The 24623-nt window shown below is 60.0% G+C and overlaps 3 protein-coding genes across 14 annotated transcripts; 1 reads left to right on the top strand and 2 right to left on the bottom strand.

The window, feature by feature from the left end:
- Window positions 1-4602: 4602 nt before the first annotated feature.
- Window positions 4603-12459, top strand: TNFAIP8L1 (TNF alpha induced protein 8 like 1). 6 transcript variants are annotated; one of them, XM_030033418.2, is made up of 2 exons: window positions 4603-4838; window positions 10979-12459. In XM_030033418.2, exon 2 carries the CDS (start codon window positions 10981-10983, stop codon window positions 11539-11541), a length of 561 nt encoding a protein of 186 aa, XP_029889278.1. In that variant the 5' UTR covers window positions 4603-4838; window positions 10979-10980; the 3' UTR covers window positions 11542-12459. The 6 variants fall into 6 exon arrangements, with proteins under 6 accessions (XP_029889278.1, XP_029889277.1, XP_029889276.1 ...); XM_030033417.2 differs by having other exon boundaries at window positions 4603-4849; XM_030033416.2 differs by lacking the exon at window positions 4603-4838 and adding an exon at window positions 5360-6906.
- A 1971-nt stretch (window positions 12460-14430) lies between these two features.
- MYDGF (myeloid derived growth factor) lies at window positions 14431-19574 on the bottom strand. 2 transcript variants are annotated; one of them, XM_041127619.1, is made up of 7 exons: window positions 19510-19574; window positions 18458-18632; window positions 17543-17593; window positions 16747-16808; window positions 16356-16437; window positions 15682-15754; window positions 14431-15311 (listed from the first exon to the last, which is right to left on the bottom strand). In XM_041127619.1, the coding sequence occupies exons 2-7, from the start codon at window positions 18611-18613 to the stop codon at window positions 15232-15234; spliced, it is 504 nt and encodes a 167-aa protein (XP_040983553.1). In that variant the 5' UTR covers window positions 18614-18632; window positions 19510-19574; the 3' UTR covers window positions 14431-15231. The 2 variants fall into 2 exon arrangements, with proteins under 2 accessions (XP_040983553.1, XP_029889295.2); XM_030033435.2 differs by lacking the exon at window positions 19510-19574 and having other exon boundaries at window positions 18458-19200.
- On the bottom strand, window positions 19433-24525 carry LOC115349310 (procathepsin L-like). 6 transcript variants are annotated; one of them, XM_030033404.2, is made up of 8 exons: window positions 23851-24525; window positions 21662-21787; window positions 21366-21488; window positions 20962-21111; window positions 20486-20710; window positions 20230-20398; window positions 19911-20025; window positions 19522-19704 (listed from the first exon to the last, which is right to left on the bottom strand). In XM_030033404.2, the coding sequence occupies exons 1-8, from the start codon at window positions 23851-23853 to the stop codon at window positions 19605-19607; spliced, it is 1011 nt and encodes a 336-aa protein (XP_029889264.1). In that variant the 5' UTR covers window positions 23854-24525; the 3' UTR covers window positions 19522-19604. The 6 variants fall into 6 exon arrangements, with proteins under 6 accessions (XP_040983546.1, XP_029889264.1, XP_040983547.1 ...); XM_041127612.1 differs by having other exon boundaries at window positions 19433-19704; window positions 20230-20710; XM_041127613.1 differs by having other exon boundaries at window positions 20230-20710; window positions 21662-21888.
- Window positions 24526-24623: the final 98 nt, after the last annotated feature.

Raw genomic sequence — 24623 nt, 5'->3', positions numbered from 1 at the left:
AACAAACAAACAGAGGCAGAAGGCACCCGCTCCAGCTGTGGCATGGGGGCCAGATGTGCAGCAGGGAGTGGGGGGAGCACCCAGGATGGGTGGCAGGGGATGCTGCTCGGTGGGGATGTGGGTCTGGGGACCCATGGTACCCCTTTGCTCTGGGGGAGGGGGGGGCTCAGCAAAAAGGAGCACCAGGAGCAAAGGGGTTAAATCCGTGGGATGGGAACCGGCCCCCAGAGTTCCCCCAGTGCATGCTGACAAGGTGATATGGGGGTGCAGCTCATATGGCTGTGTCCCGTTCCACCCTCAGAGACACCCATCAGCACCCAGCCCCATCAGGCTGCACCCACCACCCCAAAGATGCCCCCCCCCCGTGACCGAGCACCCTCTGTGTCATCCCACCGGCTAAGCGGATCCTGGGTCCCCATTTAACCCCATCCCTGGAGGGCTGCACCCTCCCCTGCCGCTGCCTGGATCCGGCCCCACGGATGCAGCCGCCCTTGCAGAGGCTGGTCCTTACAGCGGCAGCTCCTTAAATCTTTCCAAATCAAAGCACAAGCCCTTTGGGGGGGACTCACCGGGACTGGGTGCACCCTCCCAGCCCGGGAAGGGGGTCCTCTGGCCCCGGACCCCTGGGAGAGGACAAGCGGGATTGGGATACGGCTGTAATTACTGACAGCGGGTGTCACGGGAGCCCGGGGACCAGCAAATCCCCAGGGTGCAGAGGGAGCAACACCTCTAATTATCAGTCCCGAGTGCTAATATCACCTCACCCTGGGTCCTGCCAGGGTGGCGGCTGGTGACACCGATGCCACCAGGATGCTCACGGCAGCGCCGAGCTTGGCCTATTTTTATCTCCTCCTTGATGAAGTTTGTTGGGTTGCTTCCATCCCCGGAGGGTTTAATAACCTCAGATGGGATCCGCAGTCTTTCAGGAGGGGCTGCGGTGCTGGCGATGCCCCGGTTTTGCATGCAGCGGCACGTGGCATCCGGAGGCAGCGAGGAGAGAGCAAGTAAGCCAGCACCTCCTGAAAAATCATCTCTGGAGGCTGCGGGAGCCGGGTGTGGGGTCGTGGCAGAGAGAAAACACATCTGTGGGTCCAAGGGATCCTTGTCTCCCATGGTGGTTTCTCTCCCCTGGGTGCCCTGGGCCAGGCGGGGATGAGCGTCATCCCTGTCCCAGTATCATCCACTTTCCTGGGATGCAGGAGCTGGATGGTCCTGTCATAGCCACAGCCTGTCCCCACGGCTTTAGGACAGCCCCGTGGGCTTGCCGGCGACCCTTTGGGTGCTGCACCTAAAGCTGTCAGCACCCCTAAGTGACATCTCCGCACTCCCTTTCCCCCCATCCAAAACCAACTAAATAGCCCAGTGCATCTCTGGGATAACCGGTCCGGTGTGTGCTGGGGAGACCATCCCCTGCTCGTGGTTCTCCTGCGGAGCCGGTGGCTGCCAGGACGGATTTTGTTTTTACAGGGATGAATCTTTCCGCCTCGGCTGCCGGCAGGGAAGGTCGGTGGTGGGGAAGGGGCCGAGGCGGCACAGCCGGCGCCGGTAACGCGGCAAGAAGGGGCCATTGTGGCGAGGCGCAGCTGTGCGGTGCGCGGGAGGGGAGCAATGAGAATGCAAAATGCTGGCGACGGGAAGGGCTTGGGGGATTCAGCACCCTCTGAGGGTATTTCCCCACCCTGCACGTGCCCCGGTGACAATAAGGGCTTTATGGGGAGAGATGGCATCCCCTGTCCCATGAGCTGCTGGGGCCTGGCATGTGCCGTCCCGTTGAGGTGACATGGGTGCCGGGGACACCCCGTCCCCCCCCCTCGGCAAAGCGGGGTGGTGGTGCTGGGTGCTGGGGTGCTCCTGGGGACCTGGTCCCCTTGAAGCCATGGCTGTGCCACCAGCAACCTGCTCTCGAGGCTGATGGAGATGGGTCCTTGAAGCAGCGTGACAAAGTGACACTGGGGACGAAGGGGAGGACAGAGAGCGGCTCCTGTGCCCTTCCCAGCGCTCCTCTGCGACCCGGCGAGCAGCGGCTCTTGTTTCTCTCGCTGAGCTCTCGTGAATTATTCAGGTGCTGCCTCTCTAAGGCAGCTCCCCCCTCACCCGGAGCGGAGCCCCCCCTGAGCCGGCTGGGGGCCACAGAGGTGGGGAGCAGCCGGGGCTGGTGCCACTGGTCGTGTGCCGGGCACCGAGGCGGGATGCACCGTGCGAGAGGGAGCGGGATGAGACGTGCAACCTCCCCGAGCACGGGGTGATGCTCAGCATGCGGGAGAGGAGCCCTTGCAAAGCATCATTTCATTTCATTGAAAGGAGGAGAGGAGGAAAGGGGGGGGAGAGAGCCAGCACGCGAGCTGGCCCAGATCCTGTTTCTTCTCTTTTTTATTCTCTGTTTTCGTGCAGCGCCAGCTCTCATCCCCCGCTGTTCAGCAACGGCTGCTCCATCCACGCCGGCAGCGCCCGGTGCCACCCAGCAGGGATGGGGCTTTGCTGGGGTGAGCCCCGGTATGGTCCCCAGCTGAGCACCACCCTCAGCCGCTGCTGGGACCCCAGGAGGGTTTGGGGTCCGGCTCCGGGGCTGGCGGTGAGGTGGAGAGCTGTGCAATGCAGGGGACCGTCCCTGAGATGCTCCTGGGGAGGGGCTGGACATAGGAAGTGGGGGTCTGCATGCTGGGCACACTGGGGGTGTACTGGGGGGAGCAGGATGCCCCCCACACGCCCAGTCCATCCCATCACCCTCCGCAGTACCTTCAGCAACAGCCTGAGCGGGGTGAGGACAGCGGCAGGGGGTGCAGGGATGCCTCAGAGATGGGGACATGGGATGCCCCAGTGATGGGGACATGGGATGGGACAGCGATGGGGACACGGGATGCCCCAGTGATGGGGACATGGGATGGGACAGCGATGGGGACACGGGATGCCCCAGTGATGGGGACACGGGATGGGACAGCAACGGGGACACGGGACGGGGCAGCAATGGGGACACAGTGCTGGGCAGAAGCTGGCCCTGCCAGTGGGAAGCTGCCACATTCTGCCGGTGCTTCCCCGGCTCCATTCATCGCCTCCACCCCAATCTATCACTGTCTCCTTAGCCCGCGGGCCCGTGCCGCGCTGTTTCTGGCTAACGGCTTGTTTCCCATCGCTGCAAGTGGCCACCAGGAACAGATGAGCCCGGGAGGGTGATTTATGCCGGGCAGGTTGACGCCGCAACTGTTCGGGAGAGCGGCAACAGCTGCTCCGGCTGTTCCGGCACAACGTGGGGCCCGGAGCAAATCCTCGGCACAACGTGGGGCCCGGAGCAAATCCTCGGCGGCGGCAGGAGCGGGGGCTCGGGGCGGGCGACGTCCCGGGGGTGTCGGGCACCGCTGTGGGGTGGGGGGACGGCAGTGCTGGAGGGGGCTGGGGAGGATCTGGGGGGGCTGACGTTCGCTTCCCAGCCACTGCGTGAGACCAAGATTCAAGTCAAGGCTCCGGTTAATCCAGACTTTAATCTGCTTTAAATCCCACCTTTAAACTGTTTAATGCCACCTTTTGGAATTAGGATCCTGTGCGGTGGCTCCTTCCCGCTGAGCTGGGAGGAGGAGGATGAGGAGGAGGAGGATGTTCCGACAGTCTGGGGAGCAAACCTCGGCACGGCTCGGCAGGACCGCGGGGGCTGGGGGGGTCCCCGGCACAGGGACGAGCAGACGGCCACGACCCCCCGATTGCTGCACCCCAGCTTAAAAACCTTTCTGCGTGGCCGACATCAGCTGGCAACGGGGCCCGGGCTGCCGGGCTTGGGGGGCTCCCCGTGACACCCCGGTGACACACCGGCCCCGCACCCACCGTGGGGGCTGCCGCCACCCGCCACCCACCACGCCAGGCCCCACGCTCCCCAGGCCAAGCAGAGAAGATGCCCGTCCCTGCTTTGTGCTGGCGGTGCTGGGTGGATTGGGGCCGGGTGGGGGTTTTTAGGGTCTGGGGGCAGCCCCATCTCCCCCCCCCCCAGAGCCCCCCACGCAGCAGCCGCCTGCACACCCCGGCATGCTGCTCCCGGTGAAGGGTGGGAACGGGGCGGAAAAGGGCCCGGTACGGGGCTGTTGGCACCGGCACAGGCGCCCCGCGGCCCCCCACGCCCCCCTCCCCTTTCCCACGGGTGTTGTATCCCCGTGGCACACCCGAGGACCCCCACGTGTGGGCGAGGGGGGGACTTTGCAAGGACCTCCGCCGCCCCGCGGTGCAGCCCACGCTCAGCCCGGTCTACCAGCGCCCTCCCGTGTTCTATCCCAAAAGCTCCCCCGGCACCCGGCCAGCGTCCCACGCCGTTTCCACGCGTGACCCTCTCCCCCACGCGCGACCCTTTGCGCCCACCCGCGTCCCCACCACCCACGCGGCTCCGTACACACCCGAGGGAAGGCCCCGTGCCCGGTACCGCCGTGTCTGATCCACGCCGCGCTAACGGGACCGACCCACGCACGCCGGGACCGGCGGGGCCACCCCGTCCCGCTCCCACCCTCGGGGAGGGGGGGGGGGGGGGAAAAAACCTCCTACCGCGCGCTCCCATTGGCTGCTTCGTAGCAAGCCCCGCGTCGCCATTGGCTGACAACGTCCGTGGGTCCCGCCCCCGCCGCCGCCGCGCCCGGCCCCGCTCGGGACTTCGCAGCAGCCGCGGGCGGGAGGCCCGGACCCGCCGGGTACCGGGCACCGGGGGCATCACCGAGCCTGGGCAGGGGAGAGGCGACTGGGGAAGCGAAACCCCCTTCGCCCGGCCCCGCCCCGCCCCGTCCCGTCCCGTTTCGTCCTGTCCCGTTCCGCCCCGTCCCACCGGGGGCACCGGAGCAGCCCCGGTCCCGGCGCCGCGCTCCCCCGAGGTAGGCAGCAGGTAAGGGCCGGCCGGGCTCTGCTGCCCGCCGGTGCAGCGCTGCCGGGATCGGACCCCCCCCCCCGCCCCTTTCCCCCCGGTCCTCCCGGTTCGTCCTCCCCCCCCCCCCCCCCCCCCGGTTCCCCCGGTCCGTGGGGGCGGGGGTGCTCGGTACCGGCCCGGTTCGTGCTTCTCACTCCGGGACCGGCAGCGAGGCGAAGCTTCTCCTCCCGGGGGGCGAGCGCAGCCCCCCGCAGGGCATCGGCCGTGCTCCCCCGCTCCTCACCCCCCCCCCCCCCCCCCCCCGGTGTCACCGGGAACCGGCGGCTCCAGCCGGCCCACGGGACCCCCGGGGTGTTGGGGGGGAGCGAGAGTTTGGGGACCCCCGAGGGGCGGGAGCTGCTGGGTGGGCAGAGCACGGGGCTGTTCCCGGGAGCGCCTGGCCGTGCCTCAGTTTCCCCAGGCGGGTAAAACACAGGGAAAGGGCGATCTCCCCCCAAAACCGGTGGGAAATCCGAGGGCGGGGGGTGGGCTTGAAAAGCCACGGGGTCCGGCGGGCAGTGGCTAACGGGAGCTTGGAGAAGGCGCCGGAGCCCCCCGCCATGGGGACGTCTCCGGAGCCCACGTGCGAGGGCAGGGACGGGTGCCCCATGGCAGCACTTGGCTTCGTGCATCGCCCCGTCCTTCCTCCTCACCCGGCCGCTGCCCGTCCCCTGGGCTCTAAAGGATGAAATTCCTCCATTCCCGGAGAGACGAATCCCTTTGGCGAGGCCAGATCCTACCGGGAGCAACAGAGTTGGGTGTAAAATTTCCCAACTCCCACCAGCCGAAGCTTTATCAGCTCCGGAGCGGGGAAGCATTTGGGCCATAAATATTCTTTGCCAACCCCAAGCCCAGCACCGGATCCGAATTGTCCCACGGAGCTTTTCTCCCCTCCTGGAGCGGCTTTGTCCTCGCCGATCCCCGGGCAGGAAGCATGTGATGTACCAAGGCCCCCGCCACGGGACAGACGGACAGACGGACGGCGGTTTGGCCTCGGTTCCCCCCCACCTCCCTGTCTCTGTTTTCCACTTCCCCACGAGTCTCCTGAGCCTCCGTCTGCTCCGAGCGAAGGAGAAAGGAAGTTGCTGCCAGAGAGAGCGGCTTGATGGCAGCTCGATAAAGAAAAGGAGGAAATGGAAGGCGAGACAGATGCTCCAAAATAACCCCCCCTTCCTCCTTCTCCTCCTCCTCTCCGTGCTGCAGCTGCCTCCCCCCCGGGGCACGGTAATCCCGGGGGGATTCCTTGATATGGCACCAGATCAGCTCCCCCATCCTGAATCAGCACCAGGCAGCACCCCGGGATTGCATTGGGGGTATCACCCCCCCCATCACCGTGCCGGACCACCCATGGTCGGCACCCCTCCGTGTGCCAGGATCCCATTCCCACGCGGTGCCGGCAAACGGGAAGCGCCGGCGGGATTCACCACCTACGCCTGGGGTTGGCATCGCCGGAGCCCCCTCGGATCGTCCTTGCACAGACACGTTGGAGTTGCCGGGGCAGATCGGCGTTCCCAGGCATCGGTGCATACCGGATTTGGTGCAAAGGAGAAACCAAAAAGCTTCTACTCCTTCCCGCAGGTGCCCACGCCGAGGCTGCAGTCGCGGCGCGGGCACCTGCGGGAAGGAGATTATGGGCTAGGGGAGTCCAGATCCCAGTGCCAGAGGTGGTGGGGACAATGATGGGGACATGGCCGAGCGCTTGGCAGCACCGCTGGCACGAGCGCCAAGAGCGAGCGGAGCAAGATGCACCACGCGGTGCCCGGCCAAGGCGATGCCAGTGTTCCCCGCAGCATCCCATTCCCGGAGCCGTGCTGGCCGCGATTTTTGCCATCCTTGCCAAGAAATGAGTTTTTCCTCCGGCGAGGTGTTTACTCAGTGGCTTCCTCTCTGGCCTCACCCCGCTCGGCACACACGCGCCGGACCTGGCGGCTCCCGGTGCTGTTTGCACCCATGGCAACGTGCGAGGGACGGCTATTGCAAAAGGCGGCGTGCGTCCTTCCTCCTCCTCCTCCTCCTCCTCTGCCACCCCAACGCTGGTAAAATGGGGTCTGGAAGCTGGAGGGGTCACGGATGGTTGGGGGACGGGCTGGTGACGGCGGTCGGGCTCTCCGGTTACATCCCTGTGCCGCGCCGGCGCTCCGACCCGTCTCCTGTAATCCAGCGCGGCAGCAGGGTTTAATTAATTAATAGGGGTTGGAGGCATGGGGAGCTGGTGGAAGGCGATGCCGGGGGACGGAGAGCGGAGCAGCGGGATCCCATCTACCCCCCCGGCATTTGGCCGAGGATTTGGGGAGACTGGGGATGCTGGGGTGCAGAGCAGGGGCGTTTTCCGGACCAGCGGGAGGAAACGGCACATGGGATAGAGGGAAAACCAGGGAGATCTCCACCATTAAATGTTTACCCCAACTGGGGAGACGATGCTTCTGTGTCAGAGGAAACTTGTAGCAAGACAGCTACAAGTTAATGTGGCCCTGGCGAGGAGGAAGAGGAGGCAGAGGTGCTTCTGCTCTCAGCTGGAGCTTCGCAGAGCCCTCCCCTCGCGCCGCACGCTTGCTCCGCGCTGCCCCATAAATTATTTAAGTGCTTTTGCTTTCCCGTATGAAATATTCAGCCCGCTGCCGAGGGAGCTGGGGAGGGCTTGGGGACGGGGGGGGACGAGCACATGGAGCCGCTGGTGCGTACCCGGTCAGGGGAGAGGGATCTTTGGGAAAGGTAGAAATAACCCTGGGATGGCGTCGCTGCTGGATTTGGCCCCTCTGCCATAAATGAGCTGCCAGCCGGCGCTCACGCGGCGGCTCTGCCACGGCACGTGCCGGTGCCACCGGCCCCAGGTGCTGGCAGGATGACAAGGTCTCGTGTTCTGCTCCCCCCCCCGCACCCCAGACAGGAGCTTTAATTGATGCTTTTTAACGAGAGGGCCGGACTCTGCTCTCGCTTGCGCCCGCTATGGTGTAGGAGATGTTTCGTGGGGGTCCCCCTTGGATGGGGGCTGAGGTTGCAGCCGGGTGTTGGATGAGATGCTCGTGGGTGCCGGCCCGGCAGGGGAGAACACCAAACCTGCCGGCGGAGGTGCCGGCAGGGCTGCCTGTCCTCTGCCAGTGCTGGATTTGGCCCTCGGCTCCCCTGCCCTGCGACAGCGCGGCTGGGATGCTGCTGTGCCCCGGCGCTGGCACGTGTCCGTCCCCAGGGCAGGGACTTTAGCTGCGTCACCGCATCCCCGCCTCGTGTGGGACATCTGGATGTCCCAGCCTTCAACCGAGCCCTCACACCACCGCTCAGGGCTGCAAACCCCACCCCGAAACCTGCAAAATGGGTGGCGAACCCCTCGAAAAAGGGCTGTGACTGTCCCCAAAGCCACCGTTGGGACCACAACCCCGCCGTGCTCTTCCGGAGCAGGGAGGGACTCGGTGAAAGCAACGCCCGACTGCTTTTTTTCGGTAGATGAAGCTGTTTTTTGAGGGCGTTTTCATTAAAAAGAAGAAGGAGGTGGAGGGGGGGGGAAGCAAGCCCTGAGCAGGGCTGGAAACTTCAGCGACAGGAAGGAAATGGGGTGGTTTATTTCGGTCTCGAGTTTGCTCGTCGGGGCAAGGCTTGCCTCTTCCGTGTGCCGATAGCAGCCCCTCCATGAACAATGGGGTCGCGGGGCCCTTCCCAGCAGGAAAACGGCTCGTTCCAGTGAAATCTCCCAGTTGGTGCTGAGTCAGCAGGTCCTGGTGGGACAGAGCGTGGTGCGGAGGGTGCCGGGTTAACCGGCCCGGTGCTGAGCGGGAGCGAACGTACCGGGAGGTGAGCTTGGGTTTCCTTGGGATTTGCAGCGAGCGACCTGCAAAACAGCCCATGGGCGCTGGAGAAGGAGTAGGTCGCATTTTTTGGGTCCGGGAAAGACCCCGCCCCACCCCGCCACTGCTTCGTGCCTCAGTTTCCCCTCACGAGCGATGCTCATCTCCCCGGTCCCCGGCAGGAGAGGGCTGCGGGGCAGCCAGGTGTTATTCAGTGCCGGGAGCGGAGGGTTGATCTGTTATTACAGTCGCTAATTGGGAGCCGTGGGCGCGTGGGACAGCTCACAAGAGCCGGCGCTTCCTATTTTTTATGGGCTCCGTAGGTGGAGTTTGCACTTGCTTTATGGCTGCGGTCGCCCAACGAAGAGCTCGGGCGTGGGAATTCCTATTTATCCGGGCACCGCTCCCGGCAGGGAGCCCAGAGCACCCCACAACCGCCGCGGGATGCAAGGGAGGGGGCTTCCAGGGTGCCACGCCACGGCAAAGCTCCGCTCCTTCCAAAAGAGGCTGCCCGCCGCGGGCAGAGCGAGTCCCCCTTACAGCCAAGGGAGAGAAGATGGAACCATGTTGCCTCTGCCCATCTTGCCCGTCCCTCCGGGCTCGGCTCCGGCAGCATCTTGCGCACGCGGCTGTCGGCGTTAAATGAGCCCGACCCGCCTGGGAGCTGCCGACAGCTCTGCGAGAGCAGCCTCTGCTTTGTCATTTCTATCTTATTAAGCGCGAGAGCCTCAGCTCGAAGCTCATGCTGGCAAAAATCAATGTTTTCACATCGAAGGAAATACTTACAAACCTCTGTGTTTTTCCTAAGGGCTGTAAATAAAGCTGCATGCAGCGGCTCGTGCGGCGCCGGGTGACGGCAGCTCCGTTACCGCTCGCTTAATTCACGCCCTCGCAGAGCCTCGGCCGCCCTCGGGCTCAGGGTGCCGGCGTCTGGATGGATGATGCCAGGGAAGCCGGGGCTCAGCTTGCACCGTCACCCGTGCACCGTCACCCGTGCACGACCGGCTGCAGTGAGGCAGAGCCCTGGCCGCAGCAGGGTATCCAAACCCCGTGGGAAGCCGGGGTTTGCTCCTGAGAGCCCGGAGTGTGCTCCGTGGTGGTAGGAGCTGGATCGAGGATTCCCAGAGGGGTCTGGGACTGGGTGGCGGCTCGGCCAGGGGGGTCCGCCGGGCTGCCCGCGCTGGGGACAGACTCGGTTCTGCGCTAGAACAACCGACGGGGCTGCGGACAAGAGTCTCTCCTCTCCTCTCCATATCCACGGCCGATTTATCCCCATCCATTCTCACACCAGCAGCATCTTTTTGCTTAAATAGCTCTTCTCCCCTCCCTAGTGATGTATTTATAGCGTGATCCCATCCCTTCCCTGCTCTCGCTTTACCAGGCTGACCGTGCCACGTGCAAGCTCTTGTATAAGCAGCCCCCGTCTCTGCCCATCCATCCTGGCGCGGGAGCCGGTTGTTATCATGCTGTTCTCGCCTCCCCATGATTTGCAGCTCTGCGATTTCCCGGGGCAAGATGCATCTCCAGGGTCGGTGGCGTTTTATTTCACAGCAGTTTTTTAAAGCTGGTAATCTGCCAGAGATGATTGATTTTGTCCCGCCGGGGTGCAGGGAGTCGGGCTGTAAGGTGAGCAAGGGGTGAGGTTTCTGGCTTGCCGAATTATTCACCTCTCTGCGATGCTCGTGCCAGCTCTGGAGGAAGCCGAGACGGCGGCAGAACGAGTCCGAGCTCTGACGGCGTGGGCGTACCGGGGCAGGCAGCGTTAGGGAAAAAGGGCTTCAACACACGTTAGTGGGTGCTGCAAACCGGCTGTGCCGCTCTGGCCTCAGCGGGCGCCGGGCTGTACGCCAGCACGTGGCTGTGCTGCCTGCAGTGGGTGACTCAGTCATCACCTGGATTGTCCCCAGCTCACCCTGCAGGAAATGAGTCAGGTTTTAAGGAAGAAAAAAAAAATGTTAAAATGATGGGGCAAGAGTCCTTCCTGCACAGGGAGGAGGGCGGCGCCGGTCGCAGGGGGGAGATGGGGTTGGAGGGTCGCAGGCGATGCTCGGGTAGGGAGACCTCGCTCGCCTCCGACGCTGCCCGTTGCGCTGTAGCTTCTCCCCAGAGTTCGGGGGAAGGAAGGTGGGAACACCCTGTAACTCATCCCACCAACAAAATCTGGGGCGTGAGCTCAGCTCTTGCCTGCCCTGGCACCCAGGAGCTCCTCTTGGTCTTGCCGTTGGCCGGAGATGCTCTTTCTCCTCCCAAAAGGCTGCGTGGGGAGGAGAGGGGATGGGGACTGATCCGGGGCATGAGCTGAACTCTGTGTGTGCCTCTTCCCCTGCAGAGATGGACACCTTCAGCACCAAGAACCTGGCCCTGCAGGCCCAGAAGAAGCTCTTGAGCAAGATGGCTACCAAGACCATAGCCAACGTCTTCATTGATGACACCAGCAGCGAGATCTTGGATGAGCTCTACCGGGCCACCAAGGAGTACACCCACAACCGCAAAGAGGCCCAGAAGATCATCAAAAATCTCATCAAGATAGTTATGAAGTTGGGCGTGCTCTACCGCAACGGGCAGTTCAACCCTGAGGAGCTGGTGGTGATGGAGCGTTTTCGCAAGAAGGTGCATACCTTGGCCATGACAGCTGTCAGCTTCCACCAGATAGACTTCACCTTTGACCGCAGGGTCATGTCGGGTGTGCTGACGGAGTGCCGGGACCTGCTGCACGAGGCTGTCAACGGCCACCTGACGGCCAAATCCCACTCCCGCATCAACCACGTCTTCAATCACTTTGCGGACTATGAGTTCCTCTCGGCTCTCTATGGGCCGTCCGAGCCCTACCGCACCCACCTGAAGAGGATCTGCGAAGGGGTTAACAAGATGCTGGAAGAGGACAACATATGAAGTTGGCCAAGATGGGCCATTGGCAGCGATTGCCAGACTCTGCCTCCTGTGAGACCGAAGACGGGACGTATGTCTGTTTTGACCATCACCAGGCTTGACGTCCTCTCCTCTGTAGCGCTAACTCATTTTTTCCTCATTTCTACAAAAGACTGAACCTCTTGACTTTGTCTAACCCTTGCCCAGGGTCTGCAAACCCCTCCCTGTGCTCGGCTGAGTCCTTTCCAGGTGATCCTGGGCTTCTGGGCTCCTGCTGTATAGTTTGATTTCCTTTGCCCACCAAGTGCTCTTAGCTCAGAGTCCAAGGAACTGGACTTCTCACCTTGAACTCTATCATAACCCTCCTCGGGGAAAACCAAACCAAAGACTCGCGGTGCCTAACACCTCTAAGGTGTCTCTGAGCGAGCGGGCAGTTGCTTGGATGAACGGTTGTGAGACCTTATTACCGGAGGGTTGTGGAGCCCCATGGTTGTCTTTCAGCAGCTCCATGACGTGGTGGGAGCAAATCATGGTCCAGACTTGTGCTGCCCAGGGTGAGAAGGTGCTTCTGCACCTTGCAGGCTAGGTTTTGGCCTCCTATAAGACAAGAAGGAGACCTTCTGGTCTCCTTGAGACCAGAAGGATCCCACCTCGCCTGGGCGAGTGGCTGTCCCTCGGGGCAGGGAGGGAGCTGGAGGGACCTGCTCCGTCCCTGCGTCCCAGGTACACCCCTTCATCCAAGACCCAACTCCCCCCGCCAGCCCCCCGCGACGGTACCACTGTGATGGCTCTGACACCTTCCTCGGTGGTTGTCCAAAGCTCTCCCTAGGATTTCATACGTTTTACGTGTCCTCGACTGAGTTCTGGTTGTTATTTTTTAGCAAACTCTGTAGCCCTGATGAGTTATTTAAATAAACTCACCTGTTTGGCCTGGGTGCTCCATGCGGTTGTTACAAAGGTGGTTGACAGCGATAAAACGAGTGCCAGGGGCAGTCGGTTTTGTCTTTTAAATGGCGATTGCTCTCTGCGACCTGGGGTTTTTACTCTCCGTCCCCCGGCATCGCTGCCGGCCAGGCTGCCCCTGCTCCATGGTGCAGCAGCTCCTCGTTTTGCACAGCCAGCACTGAACTGGTGGGAGGAAACGTGGTGCAAAACCCAGCAGAAACCGATAGTAAAGGTCTGGGGTCCCGGGGGGGGGGGAGCAAATCTTGCTCCCATGCAGACACCCACACGTGCTCCTGTGCGTCCCCTCACCGCACAGCGGGAGCTGAAAAAGCACAACCCTGATAGCAGAAAGCAACGGGCAACTTTGCAGAATTCAATACAGGCGTGTTGTAAAAGCGTTGTGCTCTCAGAGCATGGATGCACCAGCCGTGGCCCGCTTCCAACACGCTGATCTCGCCTTTGAACACCGAAAATTGCCCTTTTAGCATACAAGACACCACACAATCTCAGCTGGCCTTATCTCCGCGACCTTCTTGTGCCTCCTGTTCCATGGAATGTCTCCAGGCACGGGAGGCTGCCAACGCTCGTGGGCAGAAAGCGGCTCCAAGGCTCCCATTTGCTGCTCCCTTTCCACCGCTGGCTTGAGGCACTGATAACTTTCAGCCTTAAAGATTAAATAAAGGAAATAAAGCCCCTATCTCTGTCGTTTCATAGGCCCAGCTCCAGCTATCGCAGCTAATTTAATTGCGCGATGCGGCTCGGGGTAGGGGGTAAAGCACATTTACAGGTGCGCGCGGAGGAGAATGCGGCCAAGATCCACCTTGGTGTTGGTCCCTCGGGGAGGACAGGGTGAAGTCGGCCTTTGGCGCGCGGCATTTGAGAACAGACGTTCCCGTCTCCCCCCCCGGGCTCACGGCAGCTGTCAGGTATGTGCTGAAGAGGAGCCAGAGCTGGAAACAGCTCGGTGGAGTTATCGGCAGATGCGGCGAGCAGGCAAAGCGGAACGGCGCTGATGGATGCGGTGGCAGCGGCTGCTGCGCTGACAGCCAGAAACTCTTTGCTGTTCTGTTCTCGAGGTGCGTGTTGGCATCAGCTGCAAGATGCTCCTTAATTGCATGAAACATCTCTGCTCAGATGAGCCCCGACTCACGGCTGTTCCCTTTGTCCCCAGGGTTTTGTACATCCCAGGACCACACTTAACCCACCAAATGCCCGGCACCAGTTTTCCTTCGCATGCGGGTGTCTAATCTGAAACTTCTCCCCCACACCCCATGTGCAAACACCCACCTTGTTCCCCAACTCTTGCCTTTTTGTCCCAGGGAAGCCCTGGAGAGCACACTCCCTGCTAGAAGAGCCATCTTAGGGCCTGGGTTTCCCATCCCAACTCTGGCTGTCCATGTCTGGGAAATGAGTCCCTTCAACTCCCTTTGGTCTGGTTCCCTCCAAGCGACTGGTTAAACAGGGAGAAAGGTCAGAGACCTGCAACATCGGCGCCCTAAATGCAGCTTGGAGCTCAGGTAGGAGCACACTGGGGACATTCCTGGGCCCTGCAGGTGATCTGCACATCCAGAAGGAGCCGCACAGCAGAGAAAGACGCATTTAGGAACAGCCTGGAAAACAGAGCTTGTAAAAACCCCAGTGCAGAGCACACCCAGACTGCCAAAAAAACAGGAATCCCCCCCCCCAAAATGGGCAAAGCAGCTACCAACAACCACAACCATTACCGGGCATCAAAAGCACTCGTCATGACAGTGCTGGGTTATGCAAACTTACAGCCGGAGCCTTGTTCTCACATGCTGGGACTCCTCTTGGGGGGGCAGAACCCCCATAAACCCTCTGCAGCCTCCAAACTCCCGTGTGACATCTCGGCTCCTCCTGGCCAAGCAAACGCTGAAGGTTGCACCACTCGCTGGGCATCCAGTTGGAGAAGGCAGGAGTCACAGAGCAGAGCAAACTGAGGCCAGAGCGTTATGCTTTATTTCTTTATTTGTGTTGTATTTACACAGGAAAGGAATTCCACATTCCCTCACTGTAATTACTCTAGATAAGAAAAAAATCACTTCTGTACGTAGAAAATAGTCCTGCAGTTGTACTGAGACATGAAAGTGTTACTTGGATTGATTCCTGGGTTGTGTCAGAATAAGCAGCTCTGCCTTCCCCATGTCAAGTTATCCCAGCCCGCGCTCTGCACTAGGGCAGGTCCAGAACATCCTCCCCAGCAAAGCCAGCGATGGTCTTCGGTAGCCGCGCTCAACAAGGAGTCAAATAGCTTTGGCCAACTCTATCCCTTCCTTCCCCCTCCCACCCAATTTAATTATTTCCTCTTGTCACGCTTGCAGAGAGAGAAATCCTGTCTCCCCTCCAGAGACTACAGAGTTAACAACTTTCGTTCAGCAAACCATGTTTAAATCCAGCCACTTATCTTTCTGCATTGCTCTTCCTAGCAAGGGAGATAAGGAGCCCCTGTTCGAGGAGAGCTTTACCATATTCAGCAGATCAACCAAGCAGAAAGCGGGCGACAGAATGGCTGGCTGCAGATCAGGAGTCTCAGAGGAGGTTTCCAGCTGCAAAGCACATTGTTACTCTGACACAAGACAGAATGCATCTGTCTTAACACCTCCAAGCCCCATTTGTGTTGGACCCTAGCACATTTCAATATGGAAAACATAAAAGGTTTGGCCAACCAAAAAAACCCGCAGTTAACAAGTAATCCTCTTTATCTGCTATGCTCTTCTGGCCAAAACACCCGGCCCAACACTGGCCTCAGGGTCACAGCTCGTCACGGGGTGTTTTTGCTACAATCATGAGTTTGGACAGTTCGAAACGGAACTTGCCTTCCCTGTGAGACACTGGAAAGAGAGAAAACAAGCATAGGATAAACAGATGGTAAGGCATGAACAAAACAGCCCTGCTGGTTCCTTTCCAGGACGATAAAGCCAGCAAGTCGGGCATTGCACTTCCTTCTCATGCACGCGACAGGCATGTTGTGATAAACCCGTTCTTCCCCCAAGCTAATTGAACATTTACACCGGAACAGGACCCACAAAATCCTGCTGCCAGCTATGGATCAAGAGCACTGTACCCCTGGCTCCATAACATGCGCTGTCCTCCTATACATTGTCACCTATCTGCATTAAGCTTAAATCCTCATCTCCTGGCAGACAGCCAGGCTTGTCTCCAACACCAGCCCCTTCTCACATAGTTCTCTCGGTCACAAACCTGTTGTTTCGGTGATTTCGAATTCTTCCTGTTTTAAGGGGATGTCGCTTTGTCCACCCACTGCAGCTTGAGACTGAAATGGGAAGGAAGAAGGTTTAAGGAGTTGAGGCAATCCAAGAAGCTACTGTATTTAAAGCAAACAAGCAAACAACAGCACATTTTGAAAAAGAACGAATTCGTGTTTTAATAATGTGAACTGAAAGAATTAAGTGCACAAAGGAAATCTGAAGGAAAATCTCTGGCTATTTTTCCATTTCCCATGAAAGCACAAACTTGTATCCTTCGGGTGACTGAAAGCCTCACCACTGAAGACTGGGAAATGGAAGAATGAACCAGACAAAAGCACCAGCAGAGGTTTTATTTACTTCGTCACATGCAATTTGTTGAGACAAACCAAGATTCCCCTTGTGCAGTGCACCCTGGCAGGATGATGTCTTTTGGAGTCACCGACGCTGGCAAAGCCAGCAGCAAACCGACGGTGTTGAGGGAGGAGAAATAAAATGGCGCAGGAGAGCCTACCTGCAGCCACTCTCCTCACTGCCACCACTCTCTAATTAGGGATGTGACGGAGTACATTTTATTGCACAGACTTCTAATAAATGTTTTCCATGTCCAATTCATGTTTTATAGCAGCCTCCCACATGCCTGCTTCCAAGTGATCAGCTGGGACTTACATAAGCCATGGCATACTCTATCTTGGCTCCTTTCACTTCAGCTTTAAACTGGGTAAAGAAGAGATAAGACTTCCCTTGGGGCCTGAAACAAGAAAGCAGAGTCTTTGACATCAGCAGAGAGGGTGGAGGTGCAGATGAGCTCAGGATTCATGGCTCCTTCCCTCTACAGCCACCTCTGGCTCTCTTGTAGCTCCATCTAGTGAGGAGGGCGAAGAGGGAGGAACACAGCATTTACAAACCACCGCCTGGCTAAAGAGCCCACCCAGAGTCACAGACTCTCGGGAGAGCCCTGCAGAGAGGCAGACCCAGCCGGGAGACAGGGTCCCTAGCCCAAATCCCACCTGTCTTACTGTTGCTTTTGCCGTGGAGAATTTGGGGTTAAAGAACACACCTCCAGACAGAGCAGGAGAAGAGCAGGTTGTCTTCACTGACTCCAATGTTCATCTGCCATTGCTGCAGAGGGGAAAGGTCCAAACAGTTAACGTGGGTAAGAGTTTCGCACTTCCCGCTCACCCCTGAGGCCAGTCGCCTCCCCTCCCAGCTGCAGGCATGACAAGTTTCAACCATTCTAAAATAGCACAACATAACTACACAACACTTGCTGACACCCCCTTTTACTTTGTGTTGCACAAAGGTCAAGGCCTGCTTGCCCTCTCCTCTCCACAATTTCATTAGTACAGTCACAGAAATGAGTTAAAAGTCTCATTTCCCCTTACGCTAAAAGAAAAGGACCCAATTCTAACAGCACTAGCAGATAATAAAGTGCAAGCTGTGTATCTGCACAGCACTTACTGCAGCAGCAATACAAGCTGCAAAAAACCTTCAGGCCTCCTAAAGAACACAGGAGTTACTGCTACAAGGTCCTTCCTACCAGTTGGGATATGAAAATGTCACTCCCTGTTCTCCAGAGACATCCAGCCCAGAGATTTGTTAAGCCTTTCAAATGTCACAGCCTCACGAACCACAGCATCATTGCAACACACAAAAGACACTTCCATTCAGGGAGCAAATCCAACAAGTTACTTTTGCAAACATACAGCATTGGAAATGGTGCAACCACCCTTCTTCACAGCTCCTGGTCCCTGGAATCAGCTCATCACGAACAAAATTGTCCTGAACAGCTTCACACTCGGTACAGCCGTAGAGACCGAGCGTAAGGGAAACACTCGAATGTTTGCCCAACTCACCTCGTTCGTTCCTCCCTGAGCTGAGTATGTGAAGGTGCAGGTGTAATCCCCCTGGAAGAAGAGAAGAAAACGATGAGCAGCCTTGCTCAAGCAGGGCCTTCTCTTTGTTCACCATCAGCCACTTCTTGGCAAGGATGCGAGATCTGGGGATACCTGAGAAAATTACCGGTGCAGCGGCACGGTGCAGCCCCCGGTGGTCTCACCCCGGGGGTGACCGAGGAGGAGCATGCACCCTGTCCGAGTCCAGACCTCTGTGGAGCGCAGACAGAGCCAGGGACCGCGCAGGCCTCATCCCCCGTGGGGGTCAGCAGGACCCCACGATGCTTGGGTGAGGACTCGTGTTCTGGGGTGGCCAAGGGACCCACAGCCCCCTTCTCCATTGGGCCCCTTCCCCTTGGCGAGCCTCCTTCCCATGGGGACCCTCTTTCTTCGAGACCCCCTTCCCCCTGACGAGCCCTCCTTCCCCTTGAGTTATCTCCTCCCTTTGGAACCCCCTCCTTGGGGATCCCCTTCCCCATGGCAAGCCTCCCTCCCTGGGGACCTCCTCGCCATGCAGACTCTCCCACATTGGGGATCCATTTTCCTTGGGAAACCCCCTTCTCCTTGGGAACCCCCTTCTCCCTGGGGGCTCCTTCCCTCCTTGGGGACCCCCCCTTCTCCCTGGGAGCCTCCTGCCTTTGAAGACCCCCCTCGGGGACCCCCTTCCCCCTGGGAACCCCCTCCCCTGCCCCCGTCAGAGGCTGGGTCCTGTCCCCCGTCTTCCCCCCACCCCCGCTCCAGCCACCAGCACGTCCCGCCTTCCCTCGCTAGCGGCCAATCCCCGTGGCGGGAAGCGAGAGCGACGTGCCCCTCAACCAATCAGGGAGAGGCGCGTACCGTCTCCTCACCCTCACCCTCTCCCGCCTCGCCTCTCACCAGGCTCCGGGAGAAGGAGTGAACCTCCCCGCCGGGCCGTACGTCGAAGTCGGCCGTGCTCGGTTCCTCCGCTGCCCGGGCCGCCAGGCACAGCAGGGCGGCGGGCACCAGCGCGGCCCACAGCCGCCGGTCGCTCCTCCCGCTGGGCGCCGCCATCTTGTAAAGGAAGCCTGGGCTACGGCGGGCGGGAGGGGTCAATACGGGCCGCGGCCGCTCAGCGGGCGCCCCGGCGGCCATCTTGGGTGTGGGCAGGGAGGCCGGGCGGGTTAACCCTTTGGGGGCCGCGCTGGAGACAAGAGACCGTGGGGACCGGGGACCGCCGGGACAAGGAGCCGTGGGGGCAGGGGGGGACAAGGAGCCACTGGGATGTGGGACAAAGGGACACGGAGACACGGAGACAGCAGTCTCCCCCCCGGCCGGTGCCCCAGGGGCCACGCTCTGCTGCGTGGTTGCTCCCCACGGGGGGATATGGGGCAGCCGTGGGATATTTTGGGAAGCCCACGCTGCCACCGGGCTGCCACGGGCCGTGCCCCCCCATCCCTGCAGCCCCTCGCACCCCAGCCTGGCCCCCGCTCGCCCTCCAGGCTGCTGGGCTGTGCGTGCGTGGCACTAAATCCCCCAAATTATCCAGAACCCGGGCGGCTGGGAGGGGAAATAAAAAGCAGGATGGGGGAAAAGGTTCATTTTCTGCTTTGTCACGCAGGTTTAATGGGGTTAAAGACCTATTTTTAAAAGAGCCGGGCGTGCAGGGTCAGCGTCGTTGGCTCGGCCCCCGTCGGGTCGGGCAGAACCGCAGCCACGGCCAGAAAATCCAGGCCTGGCTGGTGGCCTTTGGGATTCAGCGGGAAGGAAAAGGGGCCACAGGAGGGGAAAGAGATGGCCGGGCTGGGAGGAAAGGCGCAGAGAAAGCCGGGCATCGCGTGGAAGGAGCTTTGCCTTTCCCACCAGGAAAAGGACCGGCTGCATCAGCCTTGCTTCAGCCACCAAACCCTGCCCGGCCACCGTTCGCAGGTGCAGGGCGATTAGCCGCGCCACTTTTAATTACTTCTCACCACGCACAAACAAAAGCTCCTATTCCAGAAGGAAACGGCCGTGGATCTGCAGCCAGGGCAGGGAGAGACACCCGGGGAGGGAGGGATGTCCTGGCTCACAGCACGGGGAAGCTGGCTTGGTTGGCCACCCCGCACTGGTTGTCGGCACCCTTCAGCAGACGGATGTAGCCCTGCTCACCCCACGCCTCCGACCAGCTGCAGGAAGAGATGGAGAATGAGCACATCCGTGTTCCCACGCACGGAGAACCTGCTCGGGGAGGGCGAGCGAGACGGGGACGGGAGCCAGAGCACCCTGGGGGACAGGGATGCTCCTGCCATGCAGCTCCATGGCGGGGGGGGGGACAGGCTGTGCGTGGGGGTGAAAGGGGCAGCGGGTTTGGGAGGACGCCCTCAGCCCCTACCTGTTCTTTAAGATCCAGTAGCTCACGTTGCGCCCACGCTCCTGGCTCGTGCCGTAGCCCACGGCCAGCATCCCGTGGTTCACCTGCTGGCTGCAAAACATGCTGCTGAAGATGCCTGGGAAGAGCAGAGCTGGGGTGAGCCGGGGGCCGGACCTGATCGCTTCTTCTCCGGATGAAAGCAGGGTGGTGGATCCTATTCCCCCGGGCTAGGTGCCCCGGGAAAACTTTGGGGCTCAACAAGGGCTCAGCAGCCCACCCCCTGCAATGAGGCAGCCCTGCCTCAGTTTACCCATCCATGCCATGAAGAGCGAGACGGTACCCGACTTGTAGAAGTGGAAGTGGAAGCTGCTGGCGTCCACCGCCACGGACACGGGGCCCACGGTCGCCACCGCCTGCTCCAGTGCCGCCTCGCTGCCCTGGGCCACTAGCCAGATGGCAGAACAGTTGGCCGCCCTGTCCTGGGGGTTGTATCGGCAGCTGGAGGTGTCCTGAGAGGAGGGAGAGAGAGTGACACCGGGGCTGGGACCCGCCGGCACTGCTCTGCCGTGTCCCCAGGGCCGCCCGCCTTCCCTTACCATGGCCGTGTAGGGATAGACGTGCTCCGAGTTCAAGCCACCATTGTCGTGCACGTACTGGAAGGCGCGGGTCATGTAGCCGCCGTGGCAGCCGTTGTTGCCCAGCTTTCGGGAGCAGTCGATGAGGTTCTGCTCGCTCAGCACCGTCAGCTTCCCGGTCCGGTTGAAGACGAGCCCCTCCAAGGCCCCTGTGGCACTGAATGCCCAGCACGACCCGCAGTGACCCTGGGTGAGATGGGGACAGCAAGGGGGTCACGGCATCGCCCCAAAACCTGCCGGAGAGGGATGCCGTGACCCGCCAGAGCTGCTCTCCAGCTCCTCAGCTGCAAAACTGCAGCAGCCAAAACTACAGGAGCTGCTTCTCTGGGTTGCCCAGAGGTTTTTTGGTGCTCGGGAGGGTGCTGCTGCTTGTTTCTGCTGCCCAGACTCCTGGCACCCACCACACAGCCCTCGCCGGACCCCCACCCCGCGCCCACCTGGTTCTTTACGGGCGTCACATAGCCCTTCGCCCGCCAGTCCACCTCCACCGGGGTCTTCAGGGCTGCCGACACTTGGAAGAGTGGTGCCGGCTTCTCCCGCCGCACCGGGGTGAAGCCGTTCAGGAGCTGGTCAAACTCCTCGTCCGTCTGCAGGTCACCAAGGGAAAACTCAGGTGATGCCACGAGCACCCGGCCGGCAGCACCGCAGCTCCCCACCGGCTGGTTGACCCCCTGGGAAGCAGCCCAGCCCCAGGGGCACCCGCAGCTCCCAACAGAGCGGGTTGGGGGTACCCGGTCCCCGGATCAAGCCCTGGCGGCATCGAGAGGTCCCCGGTCCCCAGATCAAGCCCTGGGTGCCCCGAGGGATCCCCGGGGAAGGTGCCGGGCGCGTCGGCAGGTACCAGGTCCCCGTAGTGGTTCATGGCCAGGCGGAAGGCGTGCTGCCCCTGCGACTCCTCCCGGTTGTGCTGCTGGATGCGCCGTAGGTTCTTCTCCCAGACCTCCCGGCGGGTAGCCTCGGTCTCCTGCCACGAGGCAGAACGGCAGCAGGATCAGAAACGTGTCGTCGTCCCCCCCCCCGGGGGGGTGAATGGGGACATGGGATGGGGTGGGTGCACGTGGGTGGCTCTGGGGTGAGACCCCCACCCCGAAGCCAGCCCCAGCACGCGCTGGGAGGTCCGGGGGTTGCAGGACCTACCCCCGGGTACTCCTTGGCGTGGAGGCTCTTCCACCCTTCCCAGGCCTCCTCCAGGGCAGGATCCGGTGCCGCGGTGCAGCCCAACAGGGCCAGCAGCAGCCCCAGCCGCAGGGCCATGGCACCCAGCTGGGGGGAACGGCGAGAGTGGGGTCAGAGGGGTCCCCAGGCCGAGCCCCATGGCTACCAGCTGGGGCCACGGGCTGGGAGCAGGACAAGTCCTTCCAAGCCTGGATTAGGGGAGGCAGAGAAATGCAAACAGAGCGGCCAAGCCAGAGGGAAGAGACATACATTGGTTGCTTCAGCTCAATCAGCTTTTGTGTGGCAACGCTGCTGTTTTGACAGGAGCTTTAGGAGGTCTTAGCCGTTCTTTGGGTGGCATTTAACTGTCCTTTTTAGGAGAGGAACAAGCAGCTTCGCGAGAGAGCAGAGCCCGGACGGCAGAAGGAGGCAAACGCAGACCAAAGGGCAGCGAGAACGGCAGGGACGATGCTGGCTCTCCCCCCTCCCTGCCCCACTACGCTCCCTATGGCCTCTCCCACTCTTTTTATTTGCAAAACCTGCTGGTTTTCTCTGCCACCGGACCATCCCTCTCCTCTCCTTCCCACAGCAGCATCCCCCTCTGCAGCAGCTCTCCCTGCACCACCGATAAGGAGCACAGCTAACCACCCCTGCTCGGCGACTCCGCACCCAGCAGGATCTAGCCCCAAACAAAAGGATGAACAGGGAAAGCAGGGACATATCTGGACCCCTCCACAGCAAGGTTTGCACATTCGCTGGCTGCAACTCAGCCTCCCGGCTCCAACCCAGAGCAGCTTTGGGACTCGAGGCAAAGCAGAACAGCCCAGCGGAGCAAAAGCCACAGCCGCTGGGCCAGGATGAAGCTGTTTTCACTTGAAAGCCAGCAGAAATCTGCACCAGCCTCCGAGCAAGGGGCTCGAGCTGGAACCAGAGATAAGAGGTTTTTCTACAGAGGTGGGGAGGCGGAGGAGCCGCCGCTCCATGCTGATGACTGAAGCCTCGCATCTGTCCCAGCACTAAGGCGGGACGCCCATGCGTACGTGCTTCACCAGAATCCCTCCATGAGGATTTTCCAGTATCAGTTTACACCCTTTCTTTTTGCCAGCATACACGCGCAGCCCTCCCCCAGCCCCGGCCCAGCTCCTGCCACCACCAGCCCCCCTCCACCGCAGCCATTTGTCTTCCTCGCATCGCTGCCGCACGCCCCACGCCTCCTTTGACGGACCCTGGTATTTCTGAGCAACTTCAGTTATTCTGGGGGTGCTGCTCCGCAGAGCCATGCAGCACACGGCAGGGCCTCGGCAGAGGAGAGATCAAACGCCTGAGACACCCCTAATCACCGAACACAGACTTTCCACTGATGTGGCTTTCCAAGAGCGAGAGCCGTTGTCGCACCTTTATTCCACGTGTTTTGGGAATGGAGATACCAGAAAGTTTTCCATTCGAGCATCTTTCAGGGCAAGCGGTGGCTTTTCTGAGCTAATTTTGTAGCTCAAGCAGTGTTTTGTTTTAAAAATAAGTCATCTGGAACATCTGTTCTCCCTCCACATCCTCCGCCTAAAAATAAAGCCCCACATGTTGGGTTTTCATGGGAGAAACGCCTCCCAAGCCACTCTCATGCTGAGTCCCAATTCTTGAGGAAGAGTCATTTTTGCCCGGTTTCCCCGGCACCCGTTAACAGCACCCGCCGCTTCCTCCGGCCGTTACTGCTCACTCAGGAAATTAACTCAACTTCATGCTACAGCTGCAAATCCTCTATCTGAAAGAGATACCATGAACCCACAGCTGCACCATGCTTCATACTCCCATTACCTTTCCCGCAGGACAGCTGGGTGGGGGCCTCCCACATAATTTGTATTTCAATCCCCAACCGAGCCTCTTACATATTGAAAAGCTCAGGATTGCAGTAGGTGATTTCCCAGTTAATACCTCTCAGGGTTCTCAATCCCCAAAAGAAGAAAACCAACCCCTTTTTATGGCATCAAATAATCCTACAGCTTCAGAAGCAAGCTTGGAGGATCAAAGGAGCTGACAGATTTGTAAACTCTTCTAGACAAGAGCGTTTTAAGAGTGCATTGCAGACATTTTAAGAAACACTTGCTCTTTTGGGACAGGAAAAAGCAGTTTAAAGACTGAAAAGAAAAAAAACCCTGCAAAATAAAGCTTCTTACCATCCACTGGCACCCACCCGGCTCTAAAGAAGGTAGGGAGAAAGGGGAGCAACTTTTGTCTGCAGATCTCTCTCAAGGAAATTTCAGAGATGTGCAACTTCCTCCATTACGTCCCCTTCCGCCCCTCCAACCTCAAAAGCTGCACCAGGGGTTACTCAACGGGGTACGTAACAGAAGCTAAACCACAACTGCAATAGTCAGGACAATTATTTGGGCACGGGGACAAGAAGGGGGCAACAAATATGCTCACATCTATGTTCAGAGAGCAAAATACTCCAGCTGTAAGACGCTTTGCATTTAAAACAAGAAGCCTCCAGCTTGCATCCTCAGGGCATTTAATAGCAGTTTAATTAATGCCTGACTCCCATATAGAAAGGCAAACAGCAAGGCCAGGTTTTGCAAGCTTTAAGCTCCAGAGAGGGCAAGCATAGGCAGGCCCAGCACCTGCAAAAAGCAGCTCTGTGTGTCCTAGCGTGGGATCAGAGCTGTGAGCACTCGGATCAGAGCAGCTGCATCCCCCTAAGTCATCAGAGGGAGTCAGGGTGCTGGGTGAGGTACCGACCTCCAGCGCCAAGGCTGGTATTCGCAAGCATGAGATGTCTGACTTCCTCAAGGTCATGCAGCGCCTTAATGGCAGAGCCAAGAACACAGCCCAGGATTCCCAACTCTCCACCCTGCATCTTCAATTGCTTGGATCATGCTTCCCCCGAGGAACATCAGGGATTTAATATTCTCTCCACTGCTCGGCACAGAAACCGAACAGAGCGCTTTGC

This window comes from Aquila chrysaetos, chromosome 12 (genome assembly GCF_900496995.4).
Source record: "Aquila chrysaetos chrysaetos chromosome 12, bAquChr1.4, whole genome shotgun sequence".
Taxonomy (NCBI): Eukaryota; Metazoa; Chordata; class Aves; order Accipitriformes; family Accipitridae; genus Aquila; species Aquila chrysaetos.
Note: the sequence above shows the minus strand (reverse complement) of the source record. Positions and strands in the feature narration are given on the sequence as shown.

What these genes read in the sequence shown, in the direction of transcription:
- LOC115349310 (XM_041127612.1), bottom strand. An exon ending in ACGCCAAGGAGTACCCGGGG is followed by an intron (nt 21,489 to 21,661) that starts GTAGGTCCTGCA and finishes GCCTCGTGGCAG; the next exon opens with GAGACCGAGGCTACCCGCCG. An exon ending in TACTGGATCTTAAAGAACAG is followed by an intron (nt 19,705 to 19,910) that starts GTAGGGGCTGAG and finishes CTCTTCCTGCAG; the next exon opens with CTGGTCGGAGGCGTGGGGTG.
- TNFAIP8L1 (XM_030033416.2), top strand. Translation starts at nt 6,558, where the DNA reads ATGGCCGAGCGCTTGGCAGCACCGCTGGCACGAGCGCCAAGAGCGAGC. An exon ending in CCTCTGCCACCCCAACGCTG is followed by an intron (nt 6,907 to 10,978) that starts GTAAAATGGGGT and finishes CTTCCCCTGCAG; the next exon opens with AGATGGACACCTTCAGCACC.
- MYDGF (XM_030033435.2), bottom strand. Translation starts at nt 18,694, where the DNA reads ATGGCCGCCGGGGCGCCCGCTGAGCGGCCGCGGCCCGTATTGACCCCT. An exon ending in ACTCCTTCTCCCGGAGCCTG is followed by an intron (nt 17,594 to 18,457) that starts GTGAGAGGCGAG and finishes CTCTTCTTCCAG; the next exon opens with GGGGATTACACCTGCACCTT. An exon ending in CTCAGGGAGGAACGAACGAG is followed by an intron (nt 16,809 to 17,542) that starts GTGAGTTGGGCA and finishes TCCCCTCTGCAG; the next exon opens with CAATGGCAGATGAACATTGG.